Source organism: Eucalyptus grandis, chromosome 11, assembly GCF_016545825.1.
Source record: "Eucalyptus grandis isolate ANBG69807.140 chromosome 11, ASM1654582v1, whole genome shotgun sequence".
Classification (NCBI taxonomy): domain Eukaryota; kingdom Viridiplantae; phylum Streptophyta; class Magnoliopsida; order Myrtales; family Myrtaceae; genus Eucalyptus; species Eucalyptus grandis.
The window spans coordinates 32,593,637-32,608,350 of NC_052622.1; the positions used below are offsets into that span (position 1 = coordinate 32,593,637).

The following is a 14,714-nucleotide window of genomic DNA, read 5'->3' on the forward strand; positions in this document are numbered from 1 at the left end:
AATCCCTGAATTTTCACCAAAAATATAATTTCGCCTATGAATTTTTAATTTGTTTAGTGTAGCTCATAAACCTTAACCAAATGTGCAATGTTATTTGACATTTTGATTTGTTCACCGTAGTTCTTGAATTTTTTATACATGTTCAATTTAGTCTACAAAATATATGAAAATAATCAATATTATCCCTGAACTTAAATTAATAAAATGATAATATCGCATACTTTCATATAATTTAGAGACTAGATAGAATATCTACTAAAATTTCAAGAATCATATTGAATAAATTAAAAGTTCATGGACGACATTGCATATTGGATCAAATTGCATGGACTATCTGTGTAATTATCTAAATTGGGTTTTTGGTCAAATAATTATTTTAATTAGTTAAGAAGACAATACTTTTTCTAAGCGTGAGGGCTACTAATCGCTTATCATAAGGTCGCAAACTCGCATGGCAGGAGTCAATAAGGTTTGCTCACGAGTCGGAAGTCATGACCTTATTCGAACTTGTGACCACACAAGAAATAGTGTGACCCACCCCATCACTAATAGACTATCAAGTTCGGGGATGTACATCGAGATTTGCTTATCTTTAGATCATTCAAATGAAGAATGTGCAACAATTTTTTGAACCATTTTATCCTTTTAAAGGAGATTAACGTGGTTCAACAGACACATTAACACAGCTTAATAAATAAAATAGTTGAAGATAGGCATGAAATCAATGATTATTTTTTTTTGGGGCATTTCTAAAGCTTTATGTAGTGAGTCATATGGGGGCACCCTGCTCTAAAATTCCACCATCAAAGCATACCCAATGTAGAAAACGAAGCAGGATCATGCGTCGTCAAACTAAGATGATTTAGGAAGGAAACGAAGTGCCGCCCGAGCCACTTTCGGTGACAAATGAGGGAGTTTCCACCACTTACCATTTTCAACGTTTTATAATTTGCACATGAATTCAAATTGAACAATCGTGGCGTATTGAACATATTATGTGCTATAGTTAGTTAACATCCATTCCGAAAAGCAATCTAAATATACTGCGTTGTTGTCCCTTGCGATGTCTCCAACTTCTGAATTAGGATCGTCCCGTATTTGATCATGTAGGACCGTCACATGTCTTGATATTATAAGCAAATTCGGATTCTTTCACGTAACCTGCCCAATAAAAGCTTGATGTCGAAACCCGCCTTCGAATTCGCTCGAATGAAAGTGGCAAGATGTCGAATTCGAACTCGCACCGACAGAAGAGGATCGTGGCATCTTAGCCTAAGATTGTACCTGCCATCTCGTCATCAAAGAGACTTGTTACCATCAAAATAGATTCGGGGCCACCCAATAATTCATCTGAGAGATTATAATCTGCCTGTCTTTCTCTCTATGATGGGATTGAACTGATTTGCACGAACCACTCTCGCAGCCTTTTCGGTTTAAAATCTTGACAACACTGATTTTGATTGCGATGGCAATGGTGAAATCAAATCTTTCTCCAATAATTTCATCTCTTTCTTTGATTGAATTGTTTGGGTTAATAAGGTGGGGAGGTCACTCCAATCACTGCTCGCGATGAAAGAAGAAAGAAATAAAGATCACGTGATTGAGCTTTGAGCACAACGAAAATGGTAGGCAAATCAAATCTCGTGATCAAGACATTATAAACGTAGCAAGAAGGGGATATTATCATATTACTAATATCGAGATGCTTGAATTGTGAAAGGAAACGATAATGAATGAGAATAAAAAAGAAAACGAGAATAGTAATAGTTTCTTGGAGGAATGAGAAGAAATATAGGTTATAAACCTCTAATTTGTAACCAAATGCGTCGCTTCTCGATCAACGTGAATTTCATTGTAACGCGACAATATGCACACGACCACAAATATCACTATCCATACATTCAGAGACGCACAATGGTCGTTGAATCCATATTGTCTTGAGCAATAATTTACTTGAGCTGAATTCTTTATGTATTTGCCTAACGAAATATAAGATGTATTTGAGATCACATTGATCGAGATAGCTCTTCGGCACTCACTTGAAAGGACATTAGATTGCCTAAAGATCACAAATTCTAATTTTGGGTGTATTTGTCCAAGTGAAAAAAAAAAAATCGTGAACGAGTCTTTTTCGATGTTCACGCGTCTTATTTGTTGAAAATGGTCACTCAATAGAAAATTATTTACAATCAAAGAAAACATGCATGTCAAAAGAATAAAAATGAATTTCTTAACTTAAAAATAAAAATGTTTATTTTAAAAATAACGAATTTTAAAAATGTAATTTAATTTTTTTCGAAACAAACAGACCACGTTATATTTTTGCAAACCAACGGCTCCTCGAACTGGGATGAAACATCCTCCCTCCGATTTAAATTTGATAGGCCGAAGAGATCCCTGGAAAATGAATATTTTCTTGAATGCATTTTTTACGAGGATAATTCTCGTGTCGAGATGTGGAGCGGACAAAGTTCGACGAGGAATAGGATATAATATGTAATATAATAGAATATATATAAATTATTTAAGTCCTAGAAAGTCCCGAACCATAAGCTCCCCATATATTGCCATTGCCATTTATACGCCTCAACCACCCACTATCACTTGCCCACTTTTGGGTCGGTCCGGCGCGTGCATTTATTCAAACCTAAGTAAAATGTCCAACAATTTAAAACTTTTGGACCACCAAGATGTGAAGTTATATATTTATGGTTTATATTAAGTATTTTGAACTTTTTATGGTTTAATTGTATTTTACTAATGATTCCCCCTTTTCAATTTGTGTCAAATGGTAGAAGTTTTTAAGAGTAGAGTAGTCGACTATCTTGAGTGGGCAAACGCCATTTTTGGTTGAGTGGACCTATCAAATGCTAGTCAAGCTTTTTGGTTGACATTGAAGATTATGAATAATTGATAGATGATTACAAGAACTTTCCATCTTGCGACCCCTATTATTATGAATGGTGGACTTATGGTCCATTCGTTTTTGAATAATATATAAAAAATATTATATATATTGATCATAATTCGAAAAAAATAATTTTTTTAAATCACTATTTTTTTTGATTCCCCCTCCGATTATCAAACGCCGCCTAGGCTACATTGAAATAAACAAATTGAATGGTGGACTTAATTCGTTTTTGAATAACTAATTTTTCACGAAAAAAATGGCTAAACAAATCGTAACTAATTTTCACGTATCAAATCGTCCTTGATAGTATGGTCTGTTCAATAGTAATTTTTTTGGAGGAAAAAGGAAAATAGTTCACACACTGACCAAATTTGTTTGAAGTCAAAGGAGCTGTCAAATCGTATACAATGATCTATTTGTTCATTTTATTTAAAATTAACATTTGTACGTGAAGTGACCTATTCCTTTTCAAATGCATAAATTTGTGAATTGTTGCGAGAGAATAACATATTAATTCATTTTATTTAAATTTTACTTGATGTTTCGCATGGAGTGGAGACCATCTCGATCATGACTCGGTGCACTCGAAACTTTTTCAAGCATTCGTTGATCGGGAATCGTTTCTTGATCCGATGTCATTGTTGACGTTGGACCATCATCATGACCACGAATATTCTGTTCCTCCTGTTTGATTTTTCTCTTCGTAGTTTGATCATTTCCGACTTGATCGCCGGCTCTGATGTTTCGCATGGAGTGGAGACTATTCCAATCATCATTCGGTGCACTAGAAACTTGTTCAAGCATTCACAACTCGCTCGTGACGACATCGTTGCTATCCCTTTGGCATGATCCCTATGTCAATTCTCGACGTTCATTACTTGTTATCTGATCAAACCCAATGTAATTACCCATTACTTCTTTGATACATATGATCGTTTTTAGTAAAATATTTTTTAAATCATTCATTGTTTATGGTACCAACAATATCATGGATAACAAATTATTTGGTTCTCGAAAATGTGGGATCATGTTTGATTTCAATCGATGCAATCACTTTCGAACTCATTCGAAATGCTATATCAAATCATTTTCAGGAGTTAGGTTTGGTTCAAGAGTACTTTTTCGAAGAGAAAAAATAAGGTTCACACACTGTATACTTGAAAGCATGGGTCAATCGATCTAGCATTCCTTAACCCATGCAGCACTCATAAAAATCTTAAAGAGAAACTCTAGAAAGAGAAGTTCTTGATGGTATTTCATTTGTGAAAGAGATACAAATGAATGGAATGCCTTATACATAAACAAGTACAAGTTAACCATAGCCATAGAACTCCTCTTGATCTAATATCAGTGATTAGTGATTACATCTTCCTAACTACTAAATACTCACATTTATTACATAATACAATTACCATATTGGGCACCCCAGTATTCTAAAACATTCGAGAAAACCTAATCGAGGGTTGCTTATCCACAGATTGATCACAATTTTCGTTTAGAAAACTTTTGGATCGTGTTGACTCATTGGGCCATGATGCATAGGTGAAGTGGCTTTTTTTTTTTTTTTCTTTTCAAATTTGAATTAGGTTTGATTTTTATTCCGCACGAATCTGTGAATTGGTGCGAGAATAGGCTTTGGTCTTTTACGAAATTCCTAAAAACTCGTTGAATTCGCATTAGAACCGGCTAAAATTCTTTCCAAGTTGAATTATACCATTGGGGTACTATCTAAGCTAAAACGCTTTGAAAAAGGGTCAAGCATCTCTAACTTCTTAGTTTAATAAAAAGGAAAAGATTACTCTTATTCCGGCAGACATGCTTCCATTAGACGGTTCAGGACCCTAGGGCTATACTCCGTCCTAGCATTTTGAGACAAAAATGATTTTCTTGTATCTCAGGATGTATCGCGGATTACAATATTTTGCTTTGTATCATGGTCGGCATTGTTTGGCCTTTTGATCGTGTGAAGCTATTTGTACCTTGGTCCGAGAAATTTGAGCATTTGGTCCGCCAGAAAAAGCATCCACAAAATACTTTATAATTTGAATGTTTTTATAAGCAAATTCGACAACACCTCGATACGAATGAGAAATCACCTAAATTATTTGTACCTAATGCGATTGGGATGTGATCGAGGATAGGGTTTCTGTGCGTGCGATTATGAAGTAGTTGGCTGCTAGTGATTTTGGTTCTAAAGTCACCTTAATTTGATATGGGCGGTACTATCTGAACTGCTGCACAGAGAACGGAATAAAGGAAGAAGAAGAAGCTACTTGCACGCTAAGCTCCAAATATTAGGAAAACAAAAATGCTTGTACTTTATGCATTACTTTAGTCGCGCATGTACAAGCAATAAAAAAAAAAGGGAAAAAAAAAGGGCCGGGGCAAGAGTCTGGTTAGAGGTACGATAGTCAATCTTTTGCATACAGGTCAACATAAGGACTAATGATATAAATGTCGCCTCCCTTTTCTTGGCGAAAAAATACGAATTATCTTGCATGTAATTTATCGAAGAAGTGTTGCTCATAATTACATTCATAAATTTGATCTATTAGCCCGTAAAAATGCTAGTTCTATCCTTAAAAGCTTATGAAAGACTTCCCAACAACCGTAATTAAAATAACTGCAGTGTTGGATTTTATTCTAAATTATTTTCAATCTCCTTCTACGTCTGAATCAAACCGTTTGTTTTTTTGGCGATAAGAAATTAAACCTTTCATTGTTGATATAAAATTGCTGAAATGAATTAGATCCGCAGGTTCACATAAAACAAATGTCAAGCTCTTTAAATCAAAAGTACAAGCAAAAAGAATTAAATATCTATTCTTGTGTCGAATCTTTTTCACATACCCTACGCAATCATTTTTCCATCAATAAATTCTGTCAGTAGAGTTTCACCAATGACCCCATATACCTTCTGTAAATTAGATTAAAAAGAGACGATAAATATTGTATTCGAGATTTGCCAAATACAATTTTGGAAAACCATCTATGCAAAGATTCGATTCGCTTAAAAAGAAAAAAAAAAAAACTTCTGAAATGCAATATCCCAACGTACCATTTCATCTTTCGCATTCGAAGGCGATGGGGCGCGGTAACATCGTTAGGTACGATACAACGTCTTGTGAAGTAGGAACTTGGTTTTCATACTGTTTCCCGTTATTTTGTTCCGTTCTTCCTCGTCCGCTCGTGAATTTCGGTTTTTTTTTTTTTTTTTCAATGCGACGTTTTTGTCTTCCCTCGGCTCGCGCGAACCCGATTGGTTCGCCTACGGTACGCATCTCGGCCGGCGGACCGTGTACTTCCAAACGTCGAAAAGCGCAGAGGCTCCTCTTCTCTTCTACCCTCTCGGAGGGAGTGGGACCCACTCGATCGAGCAGGATCCCGACGCGTGGCCCGACAGCGGGAGGCCGCAGCAGAAAGGGGGCGGGCGGGCGCGCGCGCGCGCTCTCGACCGTTCTGACAACTCCCCCTTCCCTCCGTTAGCTCAGCCGTCACGGCCGCAACCGACACCCTGACGGAGACTAACGGCGATTGGCCAGTTGTCCCTTCTTCCCCCTCCTCCTTTTTCCCCCTTTTTTTTTTTTTGTCTCGTCTCGTCTCGTCTCGTCTCGTCTCGTCTCGCCAATTCGACGATATCGTCGACCCCTCGAAATCGAGCTGTCTCGCTTTGTCTTGTGGCTTCACATTCGCCTGCCATCTTTACATTCTCCGCTTGCACTGGCCTTGCCCTGCAGCCGTGCAAAGTTTACCTCACCTCATTTTATTTATTTATTTATCATTATTATTTTCTTTGCCAAATAAATATGCCAGAATATCATTTTATCTCAGTCTTTATGCGTGTCAATATTGGCCTAATTCTTTCTCACAAGAAAAACACATTATAAACATTACTATCACCTTATGAAAGTTTTACTTTACATAAAGTAATCTCGTACATTTTCGATTACAATTTTCTCCTTTAATCAACAAATAAAAATAGGATAATCCAAAGTGGTACGGCATCAAAGTTTATCTCGGTAAGATATTAAAAGTTATTCCAATTTAAATTGTTAAATGCCCATTAACTTTGAGTAATTCAAGTAGCCTTTCGTGTCCTTTATATCAAGAAGGTATAAAAAAAATCAGGTACCTCATATGGGTTTAAGAATCCTTCTTTCAATCGGTGTTTTTTTTTTTATTCCTTTCCATAGAAATACCAGTTAATTAGTGAAAGCAAAATAAGTCTGAAATACTTAGACAGGGTTAAGGTCCTCTCTAGTTAAAATAGCTTCCCTATGCAGAATTTTGTCATGCATATCACAATCAAAATACAACATAATTTAACTAAGTTGAGTTTTCATATCAAAATTTACCGACCTAATCAAGTTGCTGCAAATTTGTCACGTGATTAATATTATCGTTTAAGAGTAACAAGAATTCGTTTCGACCAATTTTTGATGAATGCGAAAGTACTTGCTTGGAGTTATTCCACGTGAATAAGATAAACCGAGTTCTTTAGATGCGATCAGTTTCGGTGAAAACTCCAGTGAGTCAAAAGTCGAGATTCCCTCGATTTAGTGGGGACCCGATTTTTACCGTGTGAGTGACCTTAACGCAATTTCTCTACTTTAAAATTTCCCTCCAATTTCCATAATCCGGTAAAAACAAATCTCAAAGAACCGCGATATATTGTCGGCGCGCCTCTAACTACTCCGAGTCCCCCGATATCTAACGGCGGGTACACCCCCCACAAACGGGAACCCCTGCGCCTCAACCGCTGCGATCCCTCCACGTCTCTCCGCCGACGTCCCGATCGCCGCCACGTCGGCCGCTGTTAACTATCCCCGGGGCCCCACCCAGAACCCCCCCGTTTAGATTTGCTGGCATTTATTGGCCACGCCCCGCACCCACACGTTAAAGGCCCTAACCACACCACCAGCGGAAAACTAACCACGGTCAAAAGGACCGCCAACCATGGTTCGCGAGCACTCGAGGAATTGTACGGCCGTCTTTCTCTCTCTTCCGTCCCCCTCCGCTTTCTCTCTCCTCCTTTTCTCTGCGTTCACGCGTTTCAGCTCACACAGAACAATCCTCCTTCCCACTCCCTCGCCATATATAAATCCCCCCACGCCTTCACGTGCTCGTATTCGCACTCCTCCGCGCACCCGCCGGCGATCCTCTCCGGCGACAAGCGGCGGCGGCGGAGCTCTCCGGTGGGGATTCGATCTGTCGGTGCCCGCCGCGGCGGAGGCGCGAGCGAGAGGGAGAGGAGAGAGATCGTGCGATTCGTCGCGGTCTCGAGGCGGCGGGGGGCGGGGAACAGGCTTCGCCAATTCGGCAAACTGCGATTTTCGGGCAATGTGAATTGGAGCCCTTGCCTTTTCTGCGAAATACCGTGGGGAGGAATCGCTGGATTTGGTGCGAGGGCCGAGGCTTCTTTTTGTTTTTTTGGTAATCCGTTTGTTTTCTTTTTTTGGGTACGATCGGAGCGGATTTTGTTTTTGGAAGTTCGTCGCGTTGGAAGTTTTGGATCTCGGAGGATCGCGAGGAGATCGGCTGGCGAGTTTCCCGAATCGAGGAATTCATTTAGTGGGATGCATTTTCGCGCTTAGCGGATCGGCGATTGGGCTGGGCTCTGTTGCCGTTCTCGGATCCTGCATTGAGGTATATTGAGCAGCGCCGAGGCGGAGAGTGTGCTTCGTCGGCTGCCGGCTGCTCGGAGATCGGCGATTCGCGCGCGCGAGACGGTGGGGAGGTTGGATGGTGATCCGGATATGTGCAGAGTGGACAGGAGTGACGTCAAGAGCAATTTGAGGGAACCGAAGAGGAGAGTGAGCTGGGAGATGGGGTTGAAGGTGTTCGGGGAGGGCCGGGTGGAGAAGCTGCGGAACACGGTGTTGCCGCACTCCTCGCGGTCGCGGATGAAGGTGTGGATGATACGCGCCACCACCACGGTGCTGCTGTGGACGTGCGTGGTGCAATTGACGGCCTTGGGAGAGACGTGGGGACCGAGAGTGTTGCTGGGTTTGCCTTCTTGCCTGTCCCAAGAATCTGCGGTCTTGGACGACAAGGCTTCCGCGGTTCCTGTCAGGGTACTGCCGCCCAAGCGTGAGTTTTTCTCTGCCTTGTCCCCCCTGCGGTTCCTCTGAAACAGTCGATTTCTTTTCATACTGCGCAGCTTTCATATCTTTTTTGGTCTTCAAATTGCGCTTGAGGCAATTTGTTCTTGAGTTGAACGATTTGATCAATGGATCGGCGCTTTCAAAAAAGCCTCTTTTGGCGTCTCCTGCACAATTCATTTGAAAAATTATGATGCGGTCCTCACCCCTTCTAGTCATGCGGTTGATTGGATGCCTGGAATACCTTTCTTGTAGATATAATTTAATGTTAGTCTGTAGATTGCGTGACCTGCTACAACTCTCATATTTTATCTTGGAAGAGAGGGAGGACTGTGCAGAATTTTTCTCTCTTGGATCTTATTGCAATCTCATGTTATTTATTCATTTATTGCACATCGTAACTCTTGTTTTGATAATTCTGGTCAGCTGGAATTCGATTGGCTTATTAGAAATAACTGGGTTTCTTCTTCAGTTTCGTCACGACTTTTCCATTACTGAATTTTCAATTCTCTGTCATTATCAACCCCTTGGATCCACGCCAAGCATTTTTTTTTATTCCTTGGACGATCATTGAGTAAATGGTGGTACCGAATGGGATTTTGATTGATTTTTTTTTGGCTTTCAGGGGTTTACAAGAATAATGGTTACTTGATGATATCATGCAACGGAGGACTTAATCAAATGAGAGCAGCAGTAAGTTGACTTTGACCTATGCATCTGTTTGGAGGAGAGATGGGGGCTCCCCATCTCTTATTTTGGTGGTGAACTGGGGACGTTATGGTCTGCTAACTCAGTTTCTCTAATGATATGGCTTTCAGATTTGTGACATGGTCGCCATTGCAAGGCATTTAAATGTTACACTTATAGTGCCTGAGCTGGATAAGACATCCTTTTGGGCTGATCCCAGGTATGGCTAGTGAGATTTATTTTCTCGTGGTGGTACTTCACAATCTCTATAGCTGTACTATTTCCATTAATCCTGAATTTGTGTTGGCAGTGACTTCCATGACATATTTGATATCGATCATTTTATTACTTCTTTGAGAGATGAGGTTCGGATTTTGAAAGAGTTGCCTCCTAGGCTCAAGATGAGAGTGGATCGAGGATTGGCCTTTCAAATGCCACCAATTAGTTGGTCAGATATTTCCTATTATCAGCACCAGGTTAGTATAGTATTGTTTAAATCACTGTTGTGGGTTGGAAATTCAAATGCTTCAATCAGTTTTCTCATTAGCTTTTCGGAGAGATTATTTAGAATGTTAATCACGTTCATGCATGTATAAGGCTGTCCTTCGCACCCCTTGACAACTTTCTTCATGGTTGGTGCATGCAGATTCTTCCATTGATACAGAAATACAAAGTTGTAAAGTTGAACAGAACTGATGCTCGACTTGCTAACAATGGCCAGCCGTTAGACCTTCAGAAGCTACGATGCAGAGTGAACTTCAGTGCCCTCAGATTCACCTCTCAGATTGAAGAGTTGGGGAGGAGGGTTATCCAACTTCTCAGGAAAAATGGTCCTTTCCTAGTGCTGCATCTCAGATATGAGATGGACATGTTGGCATTTTCAGGCTGTACACAAGGTTGCAGTGATGCCGAAACAGACGAATTGACGAGGATGAGGTGTGATGTTGCATTGTCTCTGAGATTTCGTTACCCAAAGTTCCTTGTGTGGAATATTTGAGTCCATTCTATTCGTTTGACCTTCCTCAAATTTATTTTCTTTGGCAGATATGCTTATCCCTGGTGGAAAGAAAAAAGAATAGATTCTATCCAGAAAAGGAAAGATGGTTTATGTCCATTAACTCCTGAAGAAACTGCTCTCACTCTGAGGGCCATGGGAATTGACCGAAATATCCAAATCTATATCGCAGCGGGTGAAATATATGGTGGCGAAAGAAGAATGGCAAGTCTCGCTGAGGCTTACCCTAGATTGGTCAGTAATCTGACCAGAAGATCATTTTGGGCCTTAGAAGTCGGTTATAGTTTGCTTTTATTTTCTAATATGTTGTTGATTGGCATCTTGAAACAGGTCAGAAAAGAGACACTGCTGGAATCCTCAGATTTAAGATTTTTTCAAAATCATTCTTCTCAAATGGCCGCCCTAGATTATCTGGTTTCATTGGAAAGTGATATTTTTGTTCCCACCTATGACGGAAACATGGCTAAGGTGGTAGAAGGACATCGCAGGTAGTGTTTTGTTCTGAAACTATATCTTTGATCTCTATTCAGAGTTGGATTTTGGCATTTTCCTGCTGAGAATTCTTATCTTGGTGTGCACTACAAACAAATGCCATGCTCTTTTTGTCCTAAAGAGGTGTTTTAAGGAGTGGTTCTTCTGCTTAGTAAACCAACTTTGTGCTTGAAAACAGTCCAATGCCTCTGCAAGAGGTTGCTTCACCGTGTTTGTGGAAAGACAATGATGCCTTTCATTAGACTTTCTTACTATCCGTTTGTTTATATTTGGAAGATTTGAGTAATGACAAAGAAGCTTCAATGCCGTCACTTCAATCTTAAAAGTCGTTTTTCTGCGCAACTAATTTTCTTTGCGGTTATATAATATGTCATACATATATTAATGGTTGCATTTTATACATCAAAGTATGTCAGCTGGTTGATGTGTGAAGTTTCTGTTTCAGATATCTTGGGTTCAAAAAAACAATTCTGTTGGACAGAAGGCTTTTGGTGGGGTTGATAGACCAGTATAACGCTGGAGCACTGAGCTGGGATGAGTTCTCATCTATAGTTAAGGAAGCTCATGCAAATCGAATGGGGAATCCGGTGAAGCGGTTGGTCATCCCAGACAGGCCAAAAGAAGAGGATTATTTCTATTCCAACCCTTATGAATGTTTGCAGCCATCAGACGATCCCTTGAGCAGTGTATGAGCAGTTAGCATTTGTGATGCTGCCTGCTCCTTATCGTGCTTCTGGGATGCTGTCGATTCTTGGACATATCTTGGATGGTGCCACGGTGCTTGTGAAACGTGCCACTCTGAGGAGATATTGTAAAGATCTAGATAGGGTCTGGAGTTCGAAAGAAGCCTGAGATGTTTTGTGGAAGCAGCTGGAGGACGATTCCATCCTTTATAAGCAAAATAATTGAGATGTATAGAAGCAAGAGCCCCATGATTACGGGGTGAAATCACGTCCTCTCGGTCCCTTGTACAAGGAAGCTGCAAAAATATAATTTGTTGGGAGTGAAAAAACAAAAAAAAATCGTGAAAGGTAAAATCACACGTCCTCTCCTTTCGCTCTGTACGTCTTCTTTAGTTCTTTTGTCCCAGCATAGGGATCCTCTACATAATACTTTCAAAAGTTGATTTATTCATACTTCATTGTAGCTTCGCCGTCTCTTTTGCCCACCCAAAATGATGTGAACTAATGTAGTGAGGAGGAGTGATGGTTGGATTGTGCACGCGTGCTTAGAAGCTAAATAATTGTCAACAAGTAGAGTATAAGTTCCACGAAAGTGGGCCATCACAGTATTATAATATAATAGCCCTATGGCATCTCCTCATTTTTTACACGACAAAAACCTGGGCCGAAGCCGAAAGCTAATTTCATTGGTTGACTGGGCCTTTAGAGTAGAAGTTACGTGGTGACAAGGACGTTGTAACCGACCAAGTCCAGTCAACAAAGTAAGGATTGCTTAGCCAAAGCTTTTTCGATTTGGTGGGTGTTGCGAGGATCCTTTCGCCCGATGCTATTCGGGAATGAGAATCAACCTGACCAGTTGGACTTGGTCGCTTTATCATTTTCTTGGAGTGCTTACGTTTACTCCATACGCGTTTTAAGCCTTTTCATGTGAGCTTTGCCAACATAATGATGCTCGCTGTTTTGTCTGAATATGAATGGTGTCGGAATCGGGGTTCGATTATTGCATTCGGCACTAGGGCGGATTAGCTGGCACGAAAGAGCCAGCAGTGAAAGCTTGACGCTTAATCTGATTGATTGGGAGCTCAAGGACAATGACAGGGTCGATTAGGACCAGCAAAACCCGCGGGGGGGTCCATCGGACTTAATTTAACAGAAAGACGCGAGTGATGAACGACATAAACTATACGCAGCCACTTGTCTTCTTTCTTTCGAAGGTAATATGTCGTGTTCTTTTTCGGGCGTCGCAAGAATTTAACCACGAAATGTCTTGTCTCCATCGGTTGGCCCGTTGGCGTATATAGTGTCTTGAATGCGCTTGGCCGTGTTCAGTGCCCGAATTTAACTGGAAGTCAACGAGCTCTTCGATGGCTTCATAACTTCTTTCTCCCGTGAACGATGAGCTCTTGATCCAACGTCGCACCCATCGAGAAAAAAGAAAACGAGAGAATTTTTAATAAATGCCTCGAATACTGCTTAAGTAATTAAATGAGAAAATTATAATAGCATAGTCGACACTTTTTACAATTGAAAAATTTCTTTCGTTAAACATTTTTAACGGAAGTCCCGTGGATGCACGTTAGAAGGTGCTTGAAAGAATGTCGAAGAGAGAAAATTGCATGGTGAGACAATTAATAATCTAGAAAGGCCTAAATACATCGATTTCGCTAGTGGTCAACCATGTGATTCGTGCATGGGATGAGTGATTCCGGAAATGGATAATTTTTGGTCCAGTGTATGGCCGGTTGTGATAAATGATAATGGCATGATGGGCAAAGAACCATGATATGGGGAGGTTCAACACCAGAGCATGAATGCATAAACCATTAGTCAAGGATAAATAACATAGATAGATGGTTGCTCACCACCAAGGCGTAAAAGATTGCTCCACAGGCCAAAGATAAAGAACTGTTTGATTCACCACCAACAATGTTGGATAAATAATTGGATAAATATTCACTCACATAGAGAATTTTCATGTATTCATTGACTCTCTAAAAGAATGGTACAACAATCTGTTTCCATTAAAAATAAATCCATCCTGGACGAAATAATTGGCTAGAACTCCATATTTGAAGGCGTTGATAATGAATGAAAACTTTGAGTTTTCATAATATAGTTCTTTCCTCAATTAAAACTTAAGGATCCTAGAGTCCAAAATAGCAAGTGGAGTATCTCCTTGATGAGGCGTCCGCTTTAATATTAGTGAGGCTAGGTTTATTTTTCGTGACAAAACAAAATGATGGAAGAAAGTCTATGCATGCTTCAATTTGAGTTTGTGTTGACCACATGTAAACTTGAGAGTTTTGTGATACTTGTCTTAAGTGAGGAATGTGGTCTTTCTCATTCTTGCTATACACAAGAATTCCATCAAAGTATGCAACAACAAAGCGACCGATATAAGGACGAAGGTCTAAGCCTCATAAAGGAGCTTGGAGCATTAGAAAGTCCAAATGGAGATCTCCTTTAGTTTTAAAAGTCGTTTTCCACTCATCTCGTTATTGCATCTCGATAAAATACAATTGAACCTTACAACTCATCAAGCATGTTATCAAATCCAGGTATGGGGTAGCTATATATAGTGGTGACGTTGTTAATATGAGAAGCGCATGGTGGAGGATTAGTTGGCTATTTCAATGTTAACAAAACTCTTGAGATTTTTCAAGAGTTTTTTTATTGGCCGAAGATGACTAGAAATTTGCATGCTATTATATCAAGGTGCACAACTTGTCAAAGAGTAAAGAGTTAATTCCATCGATGACTGTATACTTCACTTCCTGTTCCAATGCAGCATTAGGAAGATGAGAGTATCGATTTTATTATGACTT

At 40.0% G+C, this 14,714-nt stretch overlaps 1 protein-coding gene across 1 annotated transcript; it reads left to right on the forward strand.

Annotated features, from left to right (window-relative positions):
* The first annotated feature begins 7,974 nt into the window (after nt 1–7,974).
* On the forward strand, nt 7,975–11,898 carry LOC104426081 (rhamnogalacturonan I rhamnosyltransferase 1). Its single transcript, XM_039304811.1, has 8 exons — nt 7,975–9,001; nt 9,638–9,705; nt 9,831–9,919; nt 10,010–10,175; nt 10,346–10,635; nt 10,744–10,948; nt 11,045–11,202; nt 11,652–11,898. Exons 1-8 carry the CDS (start codon nt 8,668–8,670, stop codon nt 11,896–11,898), a joined length of 1,557 nt encoding a protein of 518 aa, XP_039160745.1. The 5' UTR covers nt 7,975–8,667.
* Nucleotides 11,899–14,714: the final 2,816 nt, after the last annotated feature.